Raw genomic sequence first — 25,442 nt, 5'->3', positions numbered from 1 at the left:
TAATTTCAACAGAAAACATTTATTTTAAAACATGAAGGGGTTAACCGTCTATGAGTTGAAAATACAAAGGCAGGCACACAGTGTCGTCAGAATTCAGAAAGCTGGTCACACGGCTGGGGGTGCTGGGAGGGGCTGGACATGGATGGCTTTGTGATCTGGGGGCTGGTGTGTTCCATCTGTGAAGGTCTTTCGAGCTGCACACTTTCTTAATAAATTTTCATAAGTTTACCAAAAAATAAAACAAGAACGTGAAGTTTGCTTGGGTTGTTAAGCCTCAGGAAGTTATCCAGCCATGAGCCCTGCCCCAGATGCTTCTAGAAGCCTGGAGGGAAATAAGAATTTTCCAAGTAGAGGTGCAGAGGCAAGGCCCTGAGGTGGGAGCGCGCTGCTGCTCGTCCCTAGCTGTTAAGGAGCCGTCCTGGTTGGAATCAGTGCTGGGTGCAGGGCAGGGCTGGAAGTCCATGTCCACATTGTGGCTCAGTGCGGTGAAAGCCAATCTCACCCCCTCCGCAGGGTGTTCTGCCTGCCAGCAGGTGGCCAGCTGCTCTTCCTGGGATACGGTGCCATTGTAGAAATTGGGTGCAAGTCTCTTGTCCGCAGACGGGGTGCCCTGTTGTAGTGGGATACCTCCTGGCCTCCCTCAGTCCTGATGGGCCTGGGCAGGGCCTGGTGTCAGGGTCCCCGCGGGCTTCTCGAGCTGGCCCTGTCCCGCAGTCCCGGGGTTGTCCAGGACACATTCAGAAGGGACACGGACCCAGCAGCTCTGTTCAAAATCATAATGGGGGAACCAAGGGCCCCCTACATCCAGGTCCGTCGGGAGCCGGGGCATCGAGTTCCACTCCAGGAATCTCCAGGAACCCTGAGGTCTTCCCTGAGCCGGGACCGGGCTGGGCACATCCTGAGTGCCCACAGGGTAGGTGTCTTCCCGGACAGCCACACCAGGAAAGATGTGGAAGAACAAGGTGCCCATGGTGGGGAAACTAACCAAATGGGCCGCTGGAACCGGGCTGGTGGGCCTGGAGGGGTCTGCCTGTCCCCCTTGCAGAGGGTCATTCTGCCACTTGAAGCCGGCACAGGCCTGGGTGTTGAGGACCCTTGCTCTGGTTTGGCTGAAAGGAAAACAGACGTGGTCAGCGTCTCCACTGAGCCCATGTAGGCCTTTCCCGGCCAGGCCCCACCTGCCTGGGTCTCTGGAGTCCTCAGGGTCTCTGTGTGGCCCCGTGGTCTGACACTGAGGACACGCCTGTAGTGTGCTGATCCCAGAGGGAGGGGTGTGTGCCGCCTCGCATTGGGAAGCTATCAGGGCATGACAGGAAGCTCCTAGGACTGCCCCCAGGGTTCGGACTGGCTGGGGGATTCCTATGACACACCCTCGTCCCAGGGCTGTTAAGCCAGGGGTACAGCCTCCAGTGAGAACTCAGGTGGGAGGGGACTTGGATGTCACCCAGACCCTTGTCACCTCACATGGGGACCCATCTCCACAGTGGGTGATGGGACCTGGACGTGGGTCACCCTCTGCCTTCCTGGGATGCCCAGTCCATGCCAGGACTGACCGTTCCCACATCTGTCTGAATTCTTGGCTCTGGCTTTCGCCTGGGGTGCTGCCTGTGCCCTCTCCCTGAATGCTCTGGGGTCAGGGACACCCGATTCCCTTGTCTCCCTGGCTCAAGGCTTGTGGTGCTGCCAACCCTGGAGGAGCGTGCAGCAGTGAGGGGCCTCTGCTGCTCTCTGAGGCTGTGGGTGCTTGCAGGGAGGGGTGGGGTTTCCCACAAATGGGTCTGGCTCCTTTAGTGCCCTTGACAGCCTTGTGATGGGGAGACAGAGACACTGTGGAATGTGGGAGGGGGCTTGTTGGAGGGTCATTCCCACATCGCCCTCCTGCGTGCACATCACATCCAGTACACACGCACTGAGCGCCTGCCGTGAGGACTGGTGGGCCTCCTGTACTTTCTTAGAGTCCAGGAGGAAGAGGAGGAAGAAAAGGTGAAGAGGAAGGCCCAGGTAGTAGGGTTGCGGGTCTCGGGCATTCCCATACTATTGACTGCCCCAGAGGGTGACATGGGAGGGGACATGGCACTGGAGCCCACCTGGGGATGGCAGGTCCCCTTGCTTCCTTGTTAGTTTCTTTGTAGAGGCTCTAAGATGCTTGAGCACAGAGTCATCATCCAACTCCCAGGAGTGAAAGAACTGGTTCCGAAACCGTGCCCACAGGCCAGACCTGGATGTCTTCATGAGGCGCTCTAGGGACAGGGTGGACATCAGGCCAGGAGAGTTCCCTGGGAGAGGGCACAGCTGATACCCACTAGCCACTTCAGGCTCCCACTAGGTGATGCGGGAATCTTTTGTGGCCACCCCAGGGGTTCGGATGTGCACAGGAGACCGTGGCTGGGGGAAGTGGGTAGGGAAGTGCTCACAACATTTATCTGGGTCATGTGGGGGATCGGCTCGGTGTCACTGTGCCCTGCCCAGCCCACCTGGCCAGACCTCCCTCTGGGCCAGAACAGAGGATCATGAGGACAGTGTGAGGAAGCTGCCCTCGGGTAAGTCAGCGTCTGACCCCAGGGCTCCCCAGGCCCAACTGGGCACATGTAGACTTACTCCTCTGAACTTTAAAGGCAATGCTTGTCATCGGCATCAACACCTGTTCTCCTTCCAGCAAATACACGTCCCACAGGCGCAGGATGAGCCCAAGAGAGATCTGTGGGGATAGCAGGTGTGGGAGACTGTAGCCCTTCCAGGCTGGGGCTGGTGGCTCGAACTGAGCCCACTGGGGCTTCAGTCCCCAGAGTCAGTGACCTTCCCCATGAGGGTTTCCTGAGCCCTCCAGGACGCTGGGTCAGACAAGGTCTTGCAGCTCCTCATGGGGGGCACTCATTGGACTGGGAGTGTGGCTCCTGGAGAGAGGGGCTTGCCCAGGGCTTGAGGCTTCCCTGATCCCTCCCAAGTCAGGTCTTGGCCCAGTCTGCCTGTAAGGCTGGTCCTGTGCCCCAATCATTGCCCTGGGGTGACCCCTCTTGGGCAGAGGGTTTGGTTTGGGTGTCCTGTGAGGGCCCCCCTGTGGGCGGAGCCTCCTGTGGGCTGTGGCTGAGCCAGATCCCCGGGCTAGGGAAGCAGGGCACTGCAGGGCAAGGAGGGTCCCTGAGCCACGGTCTCCCTGTGCCTTCTTACCCCGTCATTCCACATCTGGAGAAGCCAGCCTAAGGAGGAATCCTGCGCGCAAAGACCTTCCTTGTCCTGATGGGAGGAACAGAGGTGCTCAGGGCCCCCTGGGCTGCCCTAAAAACCTCCCTCTTGCAGGGCCTCTGAAGACCCTTCCCCTAGTGCAGAACACTGGGCGGTGTCCAGGGCTCCCCACAACACCGGCCCCTTCCCACACTCCCGGTGGACACACTGCCCTTTGCCCTGCTCTGCGGGAGCTGGGCCCTCATCCCTGTGCCTCTGTCTCCTCCAGGGCAGGAAAGGAATCCAACTCCCAGCCCATGGAGAACTCGACGTTCCAGGTCAGGCCCTGGCTGGACTCATCCAGTCACCAGCCCCACCAGGGGCTCCAGTCCCCGTTCCTCCAGAGCCACGGGAGGCAGAGTCTCTGGGGAAGAGCCCAAGCTTGCTCACCAGACGCCATAAACTCACCAGATGCCACCTGGTCTTGTGTTGTGACGTGGGTACCACATGCTCCTGATGGTCTTGGAGGCCCTGGACTGTCCCGCCATTTGGGCTGTGGAATCCTGAGAAGCCCCCAGCCCATCAAGAAATCAGAGCCTTCCCCCAAGATGTGGAGCCATCAGCAGGAAGAGCTGGGCAGCTGGAGAGGACCCGAAACCTGAAAGCCTTTCACCCTCCCATCTGGTGACCCACCATGCAGCCTTTGCCCTGGGGAGGTGGGGCAGGAACATCCCCTGGAGCCTGGCTGGAGGTTCCCCTGGACGCCTCCTGGACCAGGGTGCAAAAAGGGCAAGCATGACTTGAGGCCACCACATTGCTGCCAGAGCAGGGTGGGTGCTGGGCTCTTGGTCGTCTCCTGGAAGTGAGGTCGGGCCAGGGGACACGGGTTGGGGAGATGCTGCCACCTGGGCTTGGTCGGCCCATTCATGGGCACCAAGGGCAGCAGGACTCTCAGGGATTAGAGAGTCAGCTACACAATCAGATCCAGAGGGCGTGGCAGCAGGACACAGAGGGTGGCCACGGGGAGGATGAGATGCCCTCCGTTGATGGGGATGAAAGGCGTCTGACTGGGCTTTGGGGTCAGCCGCGGACTCCTGTGGGACCCTCAGCAGAGACATCCTAAAGACTCCCAAGGAGCTGGCCAAGGAAGGTGCCTTGGCTGAAAGCTGAGATCATCTGGCCAGGGTGGTCGTCCCTGGGTCTGACTGCATGAGGTCCCTTGGGCACCTGTTCACCTACCCTGCAGGGAGTGCCTCTCCCTGGCCAGCAGCTGCACCAGTGCCCAGAATGCATCCTCCTCAGGCAGATAAAGGAGGAACAAGGCCGCGATGTGGCTCAGGTCCCTGCAGTAGCCCACCTCCTGCAAGAGCCAGAGTCACCATGAAAGGACATCACCTGGGAGGACTGAGGTCACCTGGGAGGACTCATGTCATTGGAGAGGGCAGAGGTGACTGGAGAGGCTTCCTCTGAAGAAGAGGCTTCCTCAGGATGCAAATTCATTTCATGACAAGAGCCAAGTCCATCAGGCACTTCAGCACCTTGTCCAAACTGTCTCCTGATGGCACCATCTCGCATACGACCCTGCCAAGCTCCTGGGATTTGGGGCAGCCCCAGGAGGAGAGCATCATTTCTGGTTCTGAGAAGTGGTGGTCAGACCCAGGTGACACCAGGAGTCCAGGTCTGACTCCTTTGTGTCTCAGCTTGACCCCTTGAGACCACTCCCTTGCTTGGAGGTTTATGCCAGCAGTGAGCCGGAGTCCTACCTCCTATATCCTGGTGGCTCACAAATACTAACTTTAAAAGAAGCAGCGACACCCCCACCAGACACCCACTCCTGTGAACAGGGAAATACTGCCCGGGAACGTCACTGCGGGGAATACTCACCGGGTTATACTCCGAATATGCCAAGAGGATGTAGAATAGTTCCCGCTGCCTAGGAAACAGAGAAATGAGGCTTTTCTTTGTTTTGTGCAGATGCCGTTAGTTTCACTTTGTCTACAAAGCCTAACAACAAAGCCCATTTCAGGTTCAGATGATTCACCAGATAAGCAGTGAGCTCCTCAGGGCCTTTGACTTTGAGGAAATGTTTCAGTAAAATCCACATCTGTGACATGCAGATAGCCCAGTTGTACACTGACTTGCCTGATCCTTTTCACTCTGAATGATTTTTTTAATTTTCAGTTTGCACACACGCCAGTTCAGCCTTTGGGTGTACAGTTCCTCCACGGTTGTAAACCAATGGGCAGAGTCTCCTGGCAACCGCTCCAGCCCCTCCTGAAGCGACTCCTTCACCTTCCAAGTCTCCAGGGTGGCCCCTATGCATCCGGCCTGTCCCTGATCCGTCAGCCCCTGACCACCCAGACTGCTTCTCAATCCCTATGGTTTGGCCTTTTCCAGAATGGCCCAGGAATGGGAATCCTACGTGGTAGCTTATTGGGTCTGGCTTCTTTCCCTCAGCAAAATGCATCTAGGATCCACCCACGTTCATGCGGGCAACACTGGCTCATTCCCTTTTCTCACTGTGGCTTCCGTTTGAAGGGAGGACCATCCTTGCTCTCCCCATTCCCATGTTGAAGACTGTCCCTGAAGGCTCCTTGTGTGAGTGACGATGAATCAAGCAGCGGACGTGGCATGCAGGTTTCATGTGGACATCAGTTTTCAAATCAGTGGGTTCAATATTTGTGATACTTTGGGGATACGTGGTTCAAGTCCATTGAGCTTTGTGAGTCACTGCCCAACTGGCTGCTAAAGTGGCTGTGCCATGTCATGTTCCCAGCAGACCAGGATGACAGTTTCCGGGACCCCAATTACCCCAGCATTTGTTGCTCTCAGTGTTGCCTGGAGAGGCTCATGGGCCCTCCATCTTGCCACCCTCCTGTGAGTCCTACCATGGGTCCCCGTGGGTCCGGGAGAGCACCTTTCACCATTGTGCATGATTTTGTTTGCTGCCTTTTGTCTCCTCAGGATCCTCCTGGGTTCTGGCCCCACATGTTCCAGTCTGGCCCAGGGCTTGGAACCAGGTGCTCAGTTCATGGTGCTGGCTGCTCCCTGGGTCAGGGGAGGTCTTGGCAGCTCTGTCATCCCTCCTAGGTGACCCTGGCCTCTTCTCCGGGGAAGCCCCCATCCCTTTCGTTCACTCCATCTCTGATGAGACCCTGTGGCTCCCATAGGCTTACTTGGTTCCATATCGATCCCTGAAGAAGATGTGAGTCCTTAGTGTCTCGCTCACGTCCAGGTCGATCTGGTGGATGTGTTCAGATGACCTCTTGCCCTTCTCCTTCATGACCTGTAGGGCAGGGCCAAGAGGAGGAAGCAGCCTCAGAACAGATGGAAGACTCCCGGCCCCAAATGGCAGTCAGCCCACAGTCAGCACTCCGGGAAGGAAGGAAAGCAGGAAGGTTTCCTTGTGCACAAAGCTGCTTTTTGGCTTGTTACTGAAGCTGGGGAGGGTCACCAGAGCCGTTTGTCTGTGGTGACTATGTCACCGTCCGTGCCCAGGATGTGCATCTGACCATCCCACCCACCCCCCAGCCTGGGCTTGATGCTCCCTCCAGCTGGAGACCTGGGCTCCTGACACGGCCTGTCCTGTTTGTCGTGCTCTGGCTGAGCGTACCTTGTATGTTCTGGGGTTTTTCCACTTGACTTCCTGTATGTTCAGCAGAACTGACCACACTTGGCCCCGGATGTTCATGGGAATGCCCTTATATACTCGATCTATCAGCTGTGGGCAGAAAACAATCTGGTGTCACAGGCCACGGGGCGACCCCAGTGAGGACCAGAGCTCAAGGATTCTGGAAATGGTTGGTTTGGGCCCCATGATTCCTCGTTAGAGGTGACATTAAGCTGGGACACAGTCTCCCTTCCCAGGATTAAAAGAGTGGATGGACACTCAGAGTGAGGACTGTGATCTGAACCTTTTCCTTCCTTCGGGTCACCAGGGCATCCCTAGCCTTGAGCTCCAGGTGGTCCCAGCCCTAGATTCAGATTCCCTCCCAGCAAGGTGACGCTTGCACAAATAGGCAGGCAAACCACCGACCAGGCCTGCAGTCCTCTGGGTGAGGACAGTGTGCCACCCGCCCTCTGAGAGGCTGACGGTGCCAGGTCACAGCCAAGGGTGCCTGTCCCCTGTCTCTGCAGAGAGTGGTTCCCGGGGCCTCTCCCTCCACACATTACCTTTTTACTGTTCTTGTATGTCTCCCATTGTCCCAGCATTTCCATCCACTTGCTCTTTCGTGTTATCTCCCGCCGCATTTGCTGTCAAATGAGGAATGTTGGCATTAGGGGAGCTGCCAGGCTTCCCAGAGCTGCCCGTGGATGCTGGATCTTGGGCTCTGGAGCCCAGGTGGACCCAGCTGGAGGGAGCCAAGGAAGGGCAGACCCTAAGGGTTGAGAACCTTTGAGCAAATGATCACCAGTGGGCTGGCTTTGGGACCCCGGGAGGTGCCATCCTCAGGCCACAGACACACCAGTCTTAGGTCAGGTCCCAGCCTCTAGGTGGGGTCCTGACACAGGCGGGCAGCCACCCCCAAGCCACAACTGTGGTCCTCACTTTGGAATCTTATCAAGCTGCCAAACTTACAGCAACCTGGGGTCAGGTCCAGCAGGGAGTGCTGCCCCTCCCAGGGACATCGTGTTGCCCTTACCCACCACCGCCCAGGCCAGCTGCCTCCTCTGCCTCACTGACCACCCGCCCAGTCCCCACATCCCTGGTTCAGCCCCTCCTCATGCATCAGGCTCTTACCTTCGCCTCCCGAGCAGTGGCAGGAGGCAGCTCTGTCTCACTGTAAGACAACCCAGGCAGAACTGAGGACCTGCACAGGGCCTGGAGCTCCCCGAGACTGGGAACCAACCCCCAGAAAGGACAGGCTCTGTCCCTATCTAGCTCAGGGCTCAGTCCAGGAAAAGACACAGGGAAGGGAGGACAAGGGCCTTCCTGTGGGGCTGACTCCCAGGAGGGGCAAGACCTGGGAGAAGAAGGAGTGTGGGGCCAGCCTGGGTGGGGTTACTGGGGCCCCTGGTGTGGGGGGTGGTCAGGCTGCACAATAAGGCTGCCCGTCCTGGACTGGAGGTGGTGCTTTCTGCTGGATCTGAGGAAGGTCAGCCCTGAGACTAGATGGGGGCCGCCAAGGGTGGGTGACCGGGCCCTCACAGGAGTCCCTCAGGGAGTGACCACATCACCCCACTACGGTCTAGGGAGCCTGCCCTGAGACCTGCCCAGTGCACCCTGGGACCACAAGGGTCCCATCCCACTTGACAGCCCCAAGACCCTTGCAGGGTCTGACCTCCCAGTGTCCACCTGCCTCTCCCTGCATGTGAACCACACACCCTGCGTTTCAGAAGTGGCACAACTCATAAGCTCACTCCCACTCTACTTCCCCTGGATCCTGTCTCTCCATCCTACGATCCCTGACAGATGGGCTCCTGGCTGGGCTCCTTTTACCTGGCCCCAGATCCCTTACCAGCACCAGATCCAGGGTCTTTAGCCACAAGCCCTGCTGCCTCCCTGGCCTCACCATGAGATGCCCAGAACGGGCACTGCCCATCTTCTCCCCCATTCCCTAGGGCCACTGCCCCCACTGTCCTCATGCCTTTCCCCCTTCCCCATGGGGACGATGAGGGCTGTAGCTCTAGGGAAATTGGGGGAGGACAGGGGCAGGTGGGCCCTCAGAGACCTGCTGGACAACAGCCCCAAGGTTCGGCCAGGCGTCCCCTCACCCTGTGGCCACAACACTTGGATCTCACTGGGTTGTCTCCAGGTAGACATGGCCAGACACTCAGGCTGCCCCCTCCTCTTGTGCTAACTTGTGGACAGAACTGCTGAGACTCCAGGGGCCTGACCTAGCCCAGTCTCCATTCCCACCTGCTCCCTAGATGGGCCCCGCACCTCTGACCTAACAGCAACCTCGGGCTGGACCTGCAGGGGAGCCAGGGAGGAATTCTGACCCTGGAAAGGAGGTTGACGCGACCTGGCAGGACATGTCCTACCTCAGAAAGGCCTTCCTAAAAGCAGACCCGTCCCTGAGCTGAGACAGGTGCTTTAGGGGTGAGGGGAGCACAGAGGACTCACTGCAGAATTCCAAAGTGATCAATGTTGTTGTAGATTTCAACAGGCTCAGGCCCCATGTCCTCTGGCAGCCCAGCTCGGTGTCCCTGTAACCCAGAGGAAGCCTTGGTGAGGGGTCCAAGGTAAAGGGTGTAAGGGCCTGGGGGTAGTGGCCACCCGTCCCCACCCTGTGCTCCTAGTGAGCCCAGGACCCTTTGACCAGGGTGCACTGGAACAGGCCTCCCTCCAAGAAGCAGACCGACCTGTACCTTCTCATAGTTCATAATGATGTCCTCTCGCTCCTGTGCCCACAAACTGTCCACGTCCTCTACCATGTCCATCCTGTGAGACAAAATTGTCTAAAGGTTACATTGTACCCGAGAGCTTCAGAGAAAACCTGAATTGCTCCTGCCGGGCTCCCAGATGCTGGCTGGTTGTATAACCTTCATTCCACCACCGCCCCCAGGTAAAAAGGGGCCAGACCCCATGGCCCACACCTCCACGGGTCTCTGGAGTCTGAAGCTCCAAGCAGGGGATGGCATCTTCCCAAGGACTCGAGAAGAGTGGGACCTGGACAGAGAATCCCGTTGTCCCCAAATGCCATGAAATGCTCACACACCTGCCCTGGCAGGTTGAATGGTGTCCACCTGCCAAGGGTAAAGGGCCCATCGTGGGCTATTCCAGGGATGTGGATGTGAACTGGGATCAGGCACCAGAGGTCTCTGTACGATCGGCCTCCTGGGATGCTCAGGACCACAGAGATGCCCAGTTTCCTGCGGAGAACAAGATCTCTCCTGACTGCTCCGTTCTACCCCGCTCGTCACTTGGGCTACCGTGGCCCTTCAGTCTAACCATTGAGGCTGCTTTAGGAATAATGCCGTCTGAGCAGGAGTGTGTTTGGTTTTGGGGATGAAAATGATCTACTGTCTCTAAAGCAGCCTCTGTGCTCATGGAAATCACGGCTCTCGGGGAGGGACTGTGGACTCCACCATTCTGAGCTGTCCCTACAGGAGGGGGCTTCATTTTCCTGGGCCACTGAGGAAGAACAGTGGGTCCTTGGTCCTGGAGAACATCTAGATGGACTGTCCCTCCTGGGAACACTCGGGGCAAAAGGCGAGCGAGGCCTCGAGAGGACCAGACAGAACAAGAAATACTCGGGGACAATCCCCAGAGCCCGGACCCCTTTGAACAGAAGGGAAGATAGTCTCCCTCCAGCCAGCCCTCCAGGGCCCCTTCATTTTCCACAACTGCCCAAGGGCAGAAGTCTCCCCATGCCACTCCCAGACAAGGGACCGTGTGGGTCCAGTGGGTCCCACAGCGAACATCAGGACCCAGCTTAGGCCCCAGATGTGTTCAGAGGACCCTCCCCTCCTTCCCACCCACAGTGGATCCATCCCAGCGTCTCTGCCAGGACCACGCTCTGCCCCATCGGGATCGGAAGCCTGGGCAGATTTGGGATCTAGGGCAGGGAGGTCACAGGGTTCAGGCCTGAATTCCAGCACAGCGCACGGCAGGGCTGAGAGCAAAACCCAGCGTCCTGTCTAAATTCCCAAGCCTGTTACCGCCTCTCTGACCCCAGACGTCTCCCCTGTTGAATGGGTACACTAGAGAATAGCACCGACTCCATAAAACCCCCATGAGGACAAAAGAGAAAATCGTCTACACGGGCAGTGTAGAACGGGCTCCCAGTGAGTGCTTAGGAATGACCCTCCTCGGTAGCTGCCCAGAGGCCAACACCACCCACAGCATAGCCACTGTCCCCAAGTCAGCCTGGAGGGAAGAGAGCAGGTCACACTCACCTGATTCTGATGAATCAGCTGGCCTGCGTTATGCCTCTCAGGTAGAAAACCTCTGAGTCCACAAAACTGTTCCCAGATACCACTGTGCGTGTGTAGCTGATACCACTGTGCGTGGGTAACTGCCGTAGAACACAGAGGCAGGCCGGAGAGCGGATTGGTGCTAAGCACCAGTGACATTCTGAGGTCATGGCACGCATCACAGTGGGGCCTTGCCCGGGTCAGCAGGGCCCAGAGTCAGGGTCCTCCGCTGCCTGAGGCGGCCACATGCCTGCCTGCAATGTGTTTGCACACGTGTCTGCACACATGTATATGGGTAAATAGGTCTGTGCACCCATGTGTTGCTTCTCTGGCCAGGCCTGGCTTCCCTACTCATGTGTGCACCCACTTCCTCACCACTGTCACCCCCGAGGCCCAGGACCAACATCACACCGCCGCGACCTCAGCTGTCCCTGCCCAGGGTGGTCTGGGATACACATAGGGGTGGAGGAAAGTGACTGCTGCTGTTGAATCTCAGAACACAAATGCTAATACTATTACCTAATGGTCTTTTTTAGTGTCTCTAATGGTATCTCTTTTTTCATTTCTGATATTTTAACTGGGTATTTCTCTCCCTGACCCTTGGATATTTTAGCTAGAGGATCCTGTGGGGAAAGTGCTGGGCACACAGTAGGGGCTCATTCTTTCAGACATGTTATCTAAAACCACCCAGGGCCTAGGGGATATCAAATTCCAGGCTCCAGAAAGAGCTTGGGATAAAATGAACCTTCAAGAGGTGGGCTTTGACCTGGGCTGAGTCTGCCTGTGCCATCTAAACAGAGTCTCAAGTCCTGAGACAGGGCGTCCAGATGCCCCAATGCAGGGCCCCCATGATTGACACCTGCTCCCCTGTACTCATTAGCAGCCTCACCCACCCTGCTCTCAAAGCACACTTGGCCCTCGTATCCGGGAGCTCTGCATCTGTGGATTCAGCAACAGCAGACGGAAAATATTCAGAAAATAAACTGGATGGTTATGTCTCTACTGAACATGTGCAGACTTTGTTCTTGTCATCATTCCCTAAAGAATACAGTATCCCAACCATTTATGTAGCATCTGCATTGTGTTACATATCATAAATGATCTAGTAATGGTCTAATGTCTATGAGGATGTGCATAGCTTATATGTAAATACTAGGCCATGTTATGTCAGAGACTTGAGCATCCATGGATTTTGGCATCCCTGGGGACCCTAGAACTAATCCTCCATGGATACCAAGCAATGACTGTATAAACTCACTCAGGAAAGCTTCTCATTGGAGGAAGGGCCCAGTTCAGGACAGACGGGGATATACTCCCTGGACGACTGTCCATTCATCCTTTGTTCCCCCCCACCCCCATTCCCCATCTAGGACTGTCCCAATGACAGCCCTAGCAAGAGGAGACAAGAAAAAAGACCAGTTCACATTGTCCAGCTTTGAGGTCTTGGAAGAAGTTGCACCAGTGTGAGAATAGGGGGTCAGTTTCCTCCAGGATCCAAAGAGCATATCAGGCCCCCTCGGGGTGAGGAAAGGAGCGCGGCCTCTCCAGCGGCCACACGGGCTACACTAGGATGGGGCTGGGGCTGGCCATGTGGATCACTTGGGAAAAGAAAGACCAGGGAGCAGAGGAGGAGCACGGGGGCAGCCAGTGCCTAAGGAGAAGGTACCTCAGGAAAGGTCTGTACTGGTTTGTTTTCACACTGCCATAAAGAAATACCTGACATTGGGTAATTTATAAAGGAAACAGGATTAATTGACTCATAGTTCAGGAAACTTCAATCTTGGGGGAAGGAGAAGGGGAAACGGGCACCTTCTTCACAAGGCGGCAGGAGGGAGTGAGTGGAGAACGAGGAAGTGCCACACTTTAAAACCATCAGCTCTCCTGAGAACTCTCTCACTATCAGGGGAGCAGCACAGGGGAAACTGTCCCCAAATCCTATCCCCTCCCCCCAGGTTCCTCCCTTGCAACAAGAGGATTACAATTCCAGATGAGGTTTGGGTGGGGAGACAGAGCCAGACCTGTGAGGGTCTCGGTCTATCTTGCGACTCCCCAGGGCTAAATCTGAGTACAGACCTGCAGGCCCTGCATGGCAGCACACGAGGGCTCTGCCAGTGCGCCCCCATCAGCTGCTTCCTGGGGATGGTGGCTGCTTCCTCCAGAGAAGGGTGGATTTGCTGCCCTGCTGCCCCTGCAGGGCCTTGTGAAGCCACGGCCAAGTCCTCCAAGGGTCAGGGTAGCAAACTGGGCTTCTTTTTTTTTTTTTTTTTTTTTTGAGACAGAGTCTTGCTCTGTCACCCAGGCTGGAATGCAGTGTCCTGATCTCAGCTCACTGCAAACTCCGCCTCCCGGGTTTATGCCATTCTCCTGCCTCAGCCCCCTGAGTAGCTGGGACTACAGACGCCTGCCACCTCGCCCGGCTAGTTTTTTGTATTTTTTAGTAGAGGCGGGGTTTCACCGTGTTAGCCAGGACGGTCTCGATCTCTTGACCTCGTGATCTGCCCACCTCGGCCTCCCAAAGTGCTGGGATTACAGGCTTGAGCCACCGCGCCCCGGCAAACTGGGCTTCTTGTCCTTCTTGCTGCTTGAGTGACAACCCTGGGGTCATCCTTAGGCCCCATCACTGCCCCGCTTCTAAATGGAAAACATTTTGGCAAATCTTCCTGGCAGAGGCCGGGGGCTCATCCCTGTCACCTGTTGTAGCTTGGGAAAGCCGGGTTAAGACATCTGGGCAAGCAGACAGTAGAGGGGCCCCCCGGAAGGGTGGGTGGAGGGCGCTGGCCTTTGGACTTGCCTGGATCAGGGTGGGAAGGAGGAAGTTTACCAGGAAGTAGAGCTCTCAGGGCTGTGGTTAGGAGGAGGTGGTAATGCTGGTGGGGGCAAGGGGCTATGGCTGGTTTGGGGTGGAGGATCAGTGACAGCCAAGGTTTGTCAGCCTGCAGCGGGGTGACTGACTCATGGACTCGGGCCTGAGGAGCCCATTGGTTGCCCTTAGTTCTTGGATCCTCGGAGACTTCTGGAGCCTGGATCTGGACAGCCTAGGGGTGGAGGTGGTGAGAGGCAGGGGTAGGGGTGGGATGGGAGGCCTTGCATGACAAGGTGCGGGACAGGAAGTCAGCCAGGGACTGGTGTGCAGTGGCTGCTCCCATCCCCATTCCCATGCCAAAACCCACCCCTACCCCCACCCTGGTGCAGGGTCTCTCCTGGGCAGGTGTCCTCTGGCCTCAGCAGATCCCAAGCTGGAAGCGGGCAGCCACATGGGCATGTCACTTGTGCCAGCTTTGTCCTGCAGTTTCTGCTTCCTGGAGTGTGGGACGCCCACCCAGGAGAGCACGGGCACACCCCACACCTCTCATTTTGAGGGTGCTGGGAGGTGGGGGACCGAGGTCCTGCAACCCTGGGCTTGTGCCATGATAATTAGCCTAGGAGTCCCGTGTCCGCCCATCCACGTGGATCCCAAGAAGCATGAACAGTGGCATGCAGCGAGATGAGGAGGGAGAGAGAAGTGGAAAAGAAGGAGAGAGAAAGAAAGATGGGGAGAAGGGAGTGAGACAGAGGAAGAGAGATGGCGAGAGAGACAGAGGAGGCTAGAGGATAAGGAGCGAGAGAGATGGGGAGAGAGACATAAAATGCAAAGAGACAGAGAGAAACGTGCATGAGGAGGAGGTCGAGTTACTCTCGATGCCAGTTCCCAGTGAAAACTGTAGGCCACCATCACCTAACCACACATGCAATAAATCTTCTGCCTGCTGCTTAGAGCCCTGAGTACCCCTTCTCGTGGAGCATAAAACTTTTGACTGCAGCCCTTCCTCACTGCAATTTTGTTGTGTCTTCCGGTGAACCCTGATGTCTTGTCTATTGCCTTCCTGGACTCAAGGATCCACCAAAAACTGATGCCTCTTTTGGGGAGAATTTGAGTGCCTTCAACTCACTAGGCCCCCCAGGAAGCTTGCGCACTTGGCTGGGGCCCTAAGCAGCTGGGTACATGCTGGGGCTCTGCTTCTCTCTTTCAGTAAGAAGGAGAACTAAGAAAGAGACTAAAGCATGGTCTGTGGAGAAGGCACTTGTGCAAACACCAGGAGAACGAGGGGCGTGAATTGTCTTCGTTTCTCCTAAAAGCATGCATTCCTGGCTGGGCGCAGTGGCTCACGCCTGTAATCCCAGCACTTTAGAAGGCCAAGGTGGGCAGATCACTTGTGATCAGGAGTTCGAGACAAGACTGTCCAACAGGGAGAAACCCAATCTCTACTAAAACTACAAAATTAGCCGGGCATGGTGGTGCATGCCTGTAATCCCAGCTACTCAGGAGGCTGAGGCAGGAGAATTGCTTGAACCCAGGAGGCGGAGGTTGTCGAATTTGCGCCATTGCACTCCAGCCTGGGCAACAAGAGCGAAACTCCATCTCAAAAATAACAAAAAACAAAAACACATTCCTTCCCAGGCCACCCTAGTGAGGGCGTGAAGCACAGCGTGCGTGTGTGTGGGTGTCCAGGTTTATGCATGTGTATGTGTGTGCATGTGTGTGTGTGTGTCTGCGTGTGTGTTGCAGGGCTTTACAGTGGACAGGATGTGGAAGGGCAGCTGCAGCTCCAAGCTGCAAGTCTCTCTGAGAGAATGCTGAACGTTCCTTGGACCACAGCAAGAGAGTGTGTTCATTTGCACCCATTTTTATTAGCATTTACACCTGTATTTTTTGTACCATGTAAACCGTAAGTTGCTTAACTATTCCCTGAAACATTTACACCAGTGGTTCCCAGCCTTTTTGCTACCTGAGGCCAGTTTTCTTGAAGACGACTCTTCCAGGGACCCGGAAGAAGGCGAAAGGATGATGCGGAGATGATTCAAGTCCATTACATTTCTTGTGTGCTTTATTTCCATTATTATTTCACTGTAATATATAATGAAATAATTACACAACTCACCATAATAGAGAATCAAGGGGAGCCCTGAGCTTGTTTTCGTGTAACTCCATGGTCCCATCTGGGGGTGATGGGACACAGTCACAGATCATCAGGCATTAGGTTCTCATAAGGAGCACGCAGTCTAGATCCCTGGCACGCGCAGTTCACAGCAGGGTTCACGTTCCGATGAGAATCTAATGGCACCGCTCCTCTGACAGGAGGCAGAGCTCATGGGGTAATGTGAGGCATGGGAAGCAGCTGTTTCTACAGACGAAGCTTTGCTCGCTGGCTGGCTGCTCACCTCCTGCTGTGTAGCCTGGTTCCTAACAGGTCAGGACCTCTGATTTACCCAGTAAGATACACACATTTTTGTGTCAATTAAAATTATTCACCCTGCACCACCCAAAATTATCTTGCATACCTACACCCACCCGAGGGTCCCGTAGTGCACTAAGCCTGGAGCTCCATTGCGCATCCCATCTCTCCACCATCTGTGGGCTAACAGGCTGCATTAGTTTCCTAGGGCTGTTTTACAGGACCACAGACTGGGCACCCTCAACAACAGAATGTTACTGTTTCCCAGTCCTGGAGGCCACGAGTCCAAGATCAAGGTATCAGTAGGGGGGGTCCCTTTTAGGCTGTGCAGGAAGGCTCTGTTCCAGGCCTGTCTCCTAATGCATGGGTGGACATCTTCTCCCTGTGACTCTTCATTAAGGGTCATTCTGGTGAGGGTTCAGAAGAGGAGACTTGGACAGAATGTTGGTAGATAAATATGTCAGTGGAAACCAGAGGGTAAACAAGATTCCATCCACACCCAGGGCTTTCTGGGGATACGGCTGTCTGAGCAGCAGCCATTCCCAACTGAGTTCTACTCCTGGAAAGCCAGGCAACAGCTGGGGTTGGGCCCTCTGCGATTTGTTTAGTGACCTGATTATGTGGGAGGTTATGAAGTTCTTGCATGATGTCACGACCGATGTCAGGGCACTGTAGGCCTGGGAGGTCCATGGGGCTGTCCCTAGAAAGAATCTACAGTCACTAAAACAAATGCAGGCTTAGAACTAGGTGGGGTGAGAGGGAGAGGGGCAGAAGGCAGCATAAACACTAGTGCCCAAAACACTCATTTTATGTGTTCACTTCATTCTCACAATCATCCTGTGAGACAACGGTGGTGACTGACTGTAGGATCCTAGGTAAGTGGCCAGGTGCCAATCCCCAAACCTCCCTCTTTCCCTACCTCAGCCTGTGACATGCTTAGAGCCTCTGCTACCCGATATAGGGCCTTTGGTGACTCAGAAAAAGGCTTCTTCTCTGGGAGGATTCTGTCCCATGGGGTATGGCTTCGTGGGCAGAGCGTGGACTGAATTGCAACCCCACCTGTCATCTCAGTTGGGCCCTTCGGAGCTGTGTGCAAAGCACACACTGCATGTGGCAGTGCTGTTCATGCTGGCAAAAAGAATTATTTCCTCACTTGCAACAGCATCCAGACACTGTTCTGGCCATAGCAAGTCATGTATTTTATTGCAAAGAAAAAGAAAACTTACAGTTTCAAGAATAACATGCCCAGATTTCTATTCTTTCTCCATACCTGTAGGCCCTAGGAAATCAGCCTGCTTTCCTCCTTACCAGAGCTACTGCTACCCACTCCATTTTGGGGTGTCCTTACTCCTCAAGATGGGTGACAGAGTAGAATGCAGCTTCTCTTAACTCACCCAGCCCTCCCCGGCTTCTCTGTTGCCTCCGAAGACAGGCAAGCAGGCCCTTTCCATTTGGTGTTTGCCACTGCCATTGACAATGGGCCACTGCTAGACCTACAAGACACTCACAATCTGACCCGTCAGAGTTCTTTATCAGTTTCTGGCTCCCTTTTCTTATGTGGCTCTTGATAGCTCTGCTACTGGATGCTTTCTAGTTCTCAAACTTCCTGCCTCTTTGGAACTTCCCTTTCCCTCCAAGTCATGCAGGTCGACTTCTCTCTCTAGTAGGCTGAGGGCAATGGCCATACAGGAAGGCAGGTAGGAGCCAACCACCACTGAGGTGCCCTCGTTTCAAGGACTTCTTGGCTCTCCAGAAGGCGGACATCCACCTCAATGAGCTCCAACCCCAAAGGTCACCCTTAGGTGACTTCTCAGTGGAAGAAGCCAGGAGGCTACTTCTCCACCTGCTCCCAGCTGACTGGTCGGCCTGGATGCTCTAGGCGATAAAGCGGAGCAGAGCCAGACTTCCCTCACTTGATGCATGAGCTCCTCTCCGGGAACACATCCTTAGGTCTCAAATCTTCTGAGACAGACAGAGAGAGACGCAATAATGCGAACACTGGCATTCAAAGTGAGCAAGGTTTGGAGGCTCCGATCCACACACCTAAGCAGCTACTGGTCCTGAATGACATATCAAGGTGCATGGCATGCCGCTACTTAGAGACAGATGCCCTCCTTACATTTATTAATGGCATCCACTTCTGTACACAGCTCACAGAGGATTTCCAGTTTATATCCCCTCATTCCAGTTTTGTTTCCTTCCTTTTTTCTTGACCATTAAAACAATATATGCTTATTGTAGACAACTGAGAAAATGAAAACAGAAAAAATCCTACTCAACCAGAGGCAATCACTGTTAATAATTGGTCCAATTTCCTTTCAGTCTTTTTTCTACCCATCGATTGAAGTCATTCTGTAGAAATGATTTAATACCTGCTTTCATTTGTTTAACATCAGAAGTATTTTTCCAGATTATAAAATTCATGTAAGTAATTTTAAATGGAAACAAAATATCCCATGATATATCCATTGTATAGGTAATGATGTATTTCAATGTTCTCCTAAACTTGTTTTCAGTATGTCTCCATTTTTTCCTCATACTGTGATAAATGACATGTGACAAACATCTTTAACAACAATGTAGATTGGTGTGTATTGTCCCAAGAGGCTTTCCACCAGGGAGTGAAGGGAAACTTTCTTACCTAATGGAAGGGCAGGATTTGTAAATACATTTCCCATTGCATAACAAGCATTCCATCGGACTTTCATGGCAGCTTCTGTTAGAACAGTAGAAATTAGGGCCTGGATAGACTCCTCAATTATTTCTGCAAATGTGGGTTTTTCTATAAGAGAGGGTTGCAGAAAATGAAGCAAATTTCCTAGGGCCTGGACTGCATTGCTCTTTACCTAGAAAAAAATGTAAACGCTTTAGAAATCTGTTTTGCCAAAGAGATGTTTTCAAAAGTCTAATTTCAGCTTAAAAAAACCCAGGAGGTCCTCGACTTCTTAAAGCAAGCCCCTGGAACTCACAAGGTCTGCTCTGGTTAACATCCTGAGCCATCAGAAAGGTGACGTTCTACAAAACTCCTCTCTCTGATTATTTATTTATTTATTTTATTTAGTGCTAGAGAGGACCTCAGAGAGGTCCACCTTCCTTGTTTTAATGAGATGGAGTATAAGGACCGGGGACAACAGGACAAGGCTGGCTGATAGCAAGATGATGAGGAGAAGCTAGGTTCCATCATTCCAGTCCGATACTTTTCTACTACACTAGAGTCTCAACCTCTGCAGCCCACCAGAATCATTTGGGGAGGGTTTTCCTTTTGTTTTAAAACCAATTTGCAGGCCCTAACCTCAGAATTTCTGATTGAATTACTCTGAGGCAGGGCTTCCTGGGTGATTACCAGATTTTCAGAAGTAGTATTAAAGTGAGCACATGGTATGGGTCAGGTATTGTGCTCGGTGCTTTAACATAAGGCATCTTCATATCCGGTGAGGTATAGAACTTCCATGTCACAGGTGAGGAGCTGACCTTCAGAGAAGTTACATAATATACCAAAGTCACCCAGCTACTAAAGGGCAAGCCAGGGCTTGAATCCATGTATGTCTGACCTAAAGCCCAGACCTGTGCTTTTTAAACTGATTAGTTTAACAGGTAATATTCAAAGCCAAGAGCTACTCATTTTTCTGACTGGTCAATTCTACTTAAAATTTTTTAGGGGCGGGGAAATAAAAAAAAGTTAATTTAAAAAGAACCTGAATATGTCATGTAGTATTACAATGGGCACTGATATTTTTCGGGAGGCAGGAGACAGTAAAGAAACCATACATGTGTGGAATAGGCCATTTATTCCCTGAGCACACCCTCAGTCTCCTTTGAACAGGAGTACATTTGGTGGGATAGTCTGGGGAGCATCAAGCCACACTAAACTACCTCACTGCAGCTATAATACATTAAGGTTCTGTTTGGGAGATACTGGGTTTTGTCGTGAGTCTACCTTGTCTTTATCCTTGGATGCTTCTATAGCTGATCGCAACATTTTCAAGAGCAGGAGACCAGAGAACTCTTCCTGGAAACTTGGGTCTGGTGTTTCCCTGTTCCACCCAAAGCAGGCAACACATGTTAAAAGGTAAATCACTTAAATATATACATATAGAAATATATTCACTTAGTATAAGCATAAAAGTTTAGGAAACGAGTTTAATCTGCTTAGATTGTATCAAGAAACTTACAGTATATATATTTTGACCCAATAGTTCCCCACCTAGGAATGTCTCCAAAAAAAACTCTCAAAATGCAGATTTCATGCACAAAAATATTCACTGAATATAAAAGCCTACAAGCCTAAAGCCTAAAACAGATGTTCAGTAATAGAAAAATGGTTAATCATCACACAGTGATAATTACGTAATCATAAATAAGGATTTCTAACAAGGCAATAATAAAAGAGAATGCTTACACATGTTATATGTCGCTTATATGGTGCAGTGACAAAAAGCAGGACACTTGCACATGAACAACCAGCTACCTCTGGGGAGGGGAACTAAGGTGTCAGGGTAGAAGACAGGCTGCACACTGAACGCTGCTTTGTACTGTTTGGCTTTTTTTTAGCCTGTGAATATACCACTTTAAGAAATTTTTAAAAATGCATTTTAAAAGTACAGTAACCATTACTAAGGTTTTGCTTTTATGTTTTCTATAATGTGGACATAATACTTATATAGGTATAGAGTATTTTTAATACATATATGTCTTAATATATTCCTAATATATATCAAGAACAGCTTATTTTATTTTCTGAAAGAATATATATAAAAAAAAACAAAGCAGGAAGCGGGAATAGTAAGCGGGAACTACTGTTGATTCTTTCACGGTAGGAATCGAGGACATTCGCTTCAGCCCCCAGTCTCAGAAGTCTGCTGGGGAAAGCAAGGTGAGTCACCTACATGTTGACAATCAGAGTGTCTGTCAGGTTGCCCAGGGACCAAGCTGCTTTGGTTCGAACATTCAGAGACTTGTCTTCAAGTGACATCAATATTGCATTTGCTGTGTCTGCAACAAATATGACATCGTATAAGACAAAACAAAACACTGCCACTACTTTAGCAGGTCAAGATGCTACCTTTGAAATTCTCAAACTTATTTTCAGATAGAGCTATAAGCCTTCACGCAAATTTCTACTTGGAAATAAAAATTCATCTACTCAATCAATTTACTGTTCTTCTTATATTTTACTTAAAATTTGGAAACTCAAAAAAATCCCAGGGGAAGCTCCTATGATTTTGGTATGTGCCATGGACACCCGAGAAGCCTATGGATTTTGCCCTTAAGAACATCTAATATATAACCTGGCCTGGGACAGTTATCTGTGAACTCTGTGCTTGGTTGATTTCCATCTCAGGAAGTAATGTTCTGAAAAAGAAATGCATTTATTTCCAAAACACATCCTATATACCACACACCTCTCAGTGAGATAAATGTCACAAGTAAGAGTGAAAGAGGACATTATGTCTTTTTGAATAAAAACTATGTCAGTTTTCTAAATGATGACTACCACCTGGTAATGTCCCATTTCATTTTTATTATATCATTCATTCATTTAAGCATTTATTGGGCGCCTAAGGTCCCAGGGAGTGTGCTAAGCAATTGAAAATTAAAAATTAAAAATAAGGCCGGGCGCGGTGGCTCACGCCTGTAATCCCAGCACTTTGGGAGGCCGAGGCGGGCGGATCACAAGGTCAGGAGATCGAGACCACGGTGAAACCCCGTCTCTACTAAAAATACAAAAAATTAGCCGGGCGCGGTTGTGGGCGCCTGTAGTCCCAGCTACTCGGGAGGCTGAGGCAGGAGAATGGCGTGAACCCGGGAGGCGGAGCTTGCAGTGAGCCGAGATCGCGCCACTGCACTCCAGCCTGGGCGACAGAGCGAGACTCCGTCTCAAAAAAAAAAAAAAAAAAAAAAAAAAAAAAAAAATTAAAAATAAATACCATATATATATATGGTAATGCCTCAGTTCATTTATATATATGATATATATATGGTAATGCCTGTAGTTACATATATAGAACTATATTTATGTATAACTATATATATAGAGAGAGAGAGAGTGTGTATCTGTGTGTGTGTGTGTGTGTGTGTGTGTGTGTGTGTGTGTCTGGCTCTGCCACCCAGGCTGGAGTGCAGTGGTGTGATCTCTGCTCACTACAACCTTCACCTCCCAGGCTCAAGTGAGCCTCCCATCTCAGCCTCCCAAGTAGCTGGGACTACAGGCGCATACCACCATGCCTGGCTAATCTTTTTATTTTTTGTAGAGACGGGGTTTCGCCAAGTTGCCCAGGCTGGTCTCAAACCCCTGAGCTCAAGCAATCCACCTGCCTTGGCCTCCCAAAGTGCTGGGATTACAGGCATGAGCCAGCATGCCTGGCCCATGACCATATTTTAGTAGCAATTAAGGAAATCATATTACAAAGCAATTTAGTTTCCTTTACTGTCCAATGCAGGAGCTCTATATCCACAAACTAGGGGTGTCATGGACAATAAAGGAGCACAGAAGAGCTAAACAGGCTCACTCTGACCTGTCTGAGACAGGGAAAAAGCACATAGGCTCCCAGGGCCCGTGAGGTTGCAGCTTTCACTAAGCGATTCCTGCTGTCATTCAGTCCGAGCAGCACTGTGAGTGATGCACAGGATCGGCCTGTCATTCTGCAATGAGAAGGTTGACAAGGGAAAAATGAGAATGAAATAACTACGAGCCAAAGGCTTCTATAAAAGATGTGAAATATCTGTGTCTGAGACCATATTCAAGAGTTGAATACCACTGCGACCTTGAGGCTACCCTGGTAAAGAGCAGGTTCAATTCAGATTCCATGATTATCTGAGCACCCACTTTATGCAAGACACACACAGCAGCTCATCACGTTCAACCTTTATTAAAGTTGCCGTCTTTATAGAAGCTCATTTATGGAAATAAGAATGGATGCAAATGTCACTGAGGACTAAAGAAAAAGAGCAGTCTGAAGACCGCTATTCTGAATAGCAGTAGTCTGAAAGTTTATGCTCCCTCAAAATTCCTATATTGAAATCTTCACTCCCAGGGTGATGGTATCAGGAGTTGGGGCTTTGGGGAGAAGATCAGGTCATGGGAACAGAGCCCTCATGAAAGAGATGAGTGCCCTTATGACTGAGGCGCCAGAGAGCTGCCTTGCCCCTTCCATCACATGAGGACACGGCTCACATGGTGCCACCTGTGAGCCAGAGAGTGAGCCCTCCTTGAGGCACCAAATCTGTCTGTCAGTGACTTGATCTTAATTCCAGCCTCCACAACTATGAGAAATACATTTCTGTTGTTTAGAAGACACCCAATTTATGGTATTTTATGACAGCAGCTCAAACAAACTAAGACAAATACTATATGTGTTGGACAACGAATCTGTGTTTTCTTTTTTTTTTTTTTTTTTTTTTTTTTGAGACGGAGTCTTGCTCTGTAGCCCGGGCTGGAGTACAGTGGCCGGATCTCAGCTCACTGCAAGCTCCGCCTCCCGGGTTTATGCCATTCTCCTGCCTCAGCCTCCGGAGTAGCTGGGACTACAGGCGCCCGCCACCTCGCCCGGCTAGTTTTTTTTTGTATTTTTAGTAGAGACGGGGTTTCACGGTGTTAGCCAGGATGGTCTCGATCTCCTGACCTCGTGATCCACCCGTCTCGGCCTCCCAAAGTGCTGGGATTACAGGCTTGAGCCACCGCGCCCGGCCCGAATCTGTGTTTTCACATACTTTGTTATTTTTCACATGACTGCCACCATGTGATCACATGCCCTTCATCCATCTTTGGAACTGGCACAGTGTGGGGGTAGCAGAAACAACCTGAAATCACAGGAGTTTAATAGAACCAGGGTGGGGCTGGCGGGGGGCGGGGAGGACACGGGTACCAGATTTACCTCCTATGTGTTAGCATCTTTACATGTCATTCGATTTGTCAACAGCCTTGTGACTGAGGAGTTATGGTTTATTATTCCTTTTTACAACTAGGAAATCATGCCTATAACCACATATCCATTAAGTGGCTGGTATGGTTTGGACGTGCGTCCCCTCCAAATCTCATGTTGACATGTGACCTTCCATGTTGGAGGTGGGCCTAGAGGAAGGTTTTTGGGTGATGTGGGCAGATCTCTACTGAATGGCTTGGTGCTATCCCTGTGGTAATAAGTGAGTTCTTACTCTGATATTCAAACGAGAGCTAATTGTTTAAAAGAGCCTGGCATCTCCCTCTTGCCTCCTCTCTCGCCATGTGACATGCCTGCTCCCCTTTCGCCTTCCACCGTGACTGGAAGCTTCTGGAGGCCTCACCAGAAGTAGATGCTGGCGCCATGCTTCTTCTATAGCCTGCAGAACTGTGAGCCAGACAAACCTCTTTGAAAAATAAATTGTCCAGTCTGAGGTATTTCTTTACACAGCAGAAAAGAGACTAATACAGAAAATTGGTACCAAGGAATGGGTTGTTGGTACAAAGATACCTAAAAATGTGGAAGCAACTTTTGGAACTTGGTACTGGGCAGAGGTTGAAAGAGTTTGGAAGGCTCAGAAGATAGGAAGACAAAGGAAAGTTTAGAACTTCTCAGAGACTGATTAAATGGTTGTGACCAAAGCGCTGATAGAAATATGGAGAGTGAAAGCCAGGCTGAGGGGGCCTCAGATAGAAATAAAAAAGTTGGGAGAACTGGAGGAAAGGCCACCTGTGTGACACCTTAGCAAACAACTTGGCGGCATTATGCCCATGTCCTGGGGATTTGCATAAGGTTGAACTTAAAGAGTAATGACTTAGGGTATCTGGTGAAAGAAATTCGAAGCATCATTCAACAGGTGATGTGGCAGCTTCTCACAACCTATAGTCCGATGTAGGAGCAAAGGAATGACTTAGAGTTGGAACTTACCATTAAAAGGTTAACAGCATAAAAATGTGGAAAATTTGCACCCTGGCCCTGTACTGGAGAAGGAATCCAAGCTCCCAGCAACTACCTGCTAGACAGATTAGCATGACTAAAAGGGAGCCAGGTGCTAATAGCCAAGACTATGGGAAAACAGCCTTAAGGGCATTTTAGAAATCTTTGAGGCAACCCCTGCCATCACACACCCAGAGGTCTAGAAGGAAAGTGGTTTTGGGGGCCAGGCCCAGGGCCCCACTGCTCTGCACAGCCTTGAGACACTGCTCCCAGCATCCCCAGTCTTGGCTCACAGGGCCCCAGATACTGCTTGGTTTTCTGCTTAGTGGGT

At 51.8% G+C, this 25,442-nt stretch overlaps 1 protein-coding gene and 1 pseudogene across 1 annotated transcript; both read right to left on the bottom strand.

The window, feature by feature from the left end:
* LOC139359513 (TBC1 domain family member 3B-like) lies at positions 1-11,881 on the bottom strand (annotated as a pseudogene).
* A 4,138-nt stretch (positions 11,882-16,019) lies between these two features.
* On the bottom strand, positions 16,020-24,540 carry LOC139359284 (HEAT repeat-containing protein 6-like). Its single transcript, XM_071081909.1, has 6 exons — positions 24,519-24,540; positions 21,122-21,227; positions 20,173-20,269; positions 18,877-19,081; positions 16,848-16,935; positions 16,020-16,131 (listed from the first exon to the last, which is right to left on the bottom strand). The coding sequence occupies exons 1-6, from the start codon at positions 24,538-24,540 to the stop codon at positions 16,020-16,022; spliced, it is 630 nt and encodes a 209-aa protein (XP_070938010.1).
* Positions 24,541-25,442: the final 902 nt, after the last annotated feature.

This window comes from Macaca nemestrina, chromosome 17 (assembly GCF_043159975.1).
Source record: "Macaca nemestrina isolate mMacNem1 chromosome 17, mMacNem.hap1, whole genome shotgun sequence".
Classification (NCBI taxonomy): domain Eukaryota; kingdom Metazoa; phylum Chordata; class Mammalia; order Primates; family Cercopithecidae; genus Macaca; species Macaca nemestrina.
The sequence above is the reverse complement of the archived record's forward strand: the minus strand, read 5'-3'. Positions and strand labels throughout refer to the sequence as shown.

Bases quoted from the DNA above. Each gene is read 5' to 3' on its own strand.
- LOC139359284 (XM_071081909.1), bottom strand. From the start codon at position 24,540: ATGGCGCCAGCATCTACTTCTG. The intron at 21,228-24,518 runs GTGAGGCCTCCA...TATTTGTTGCAG, and splicing joins GGCGCCAGCATCTACTTCTG to ACACAGCAAATGCAATATTG. The intron at 20,270-21,121 runs GTAGGTGACTCA...TGGGTGGAACAG, and splicing joins GACACTCTGATTGTCAACAT to GGAAACACCAGACCCAAGTT.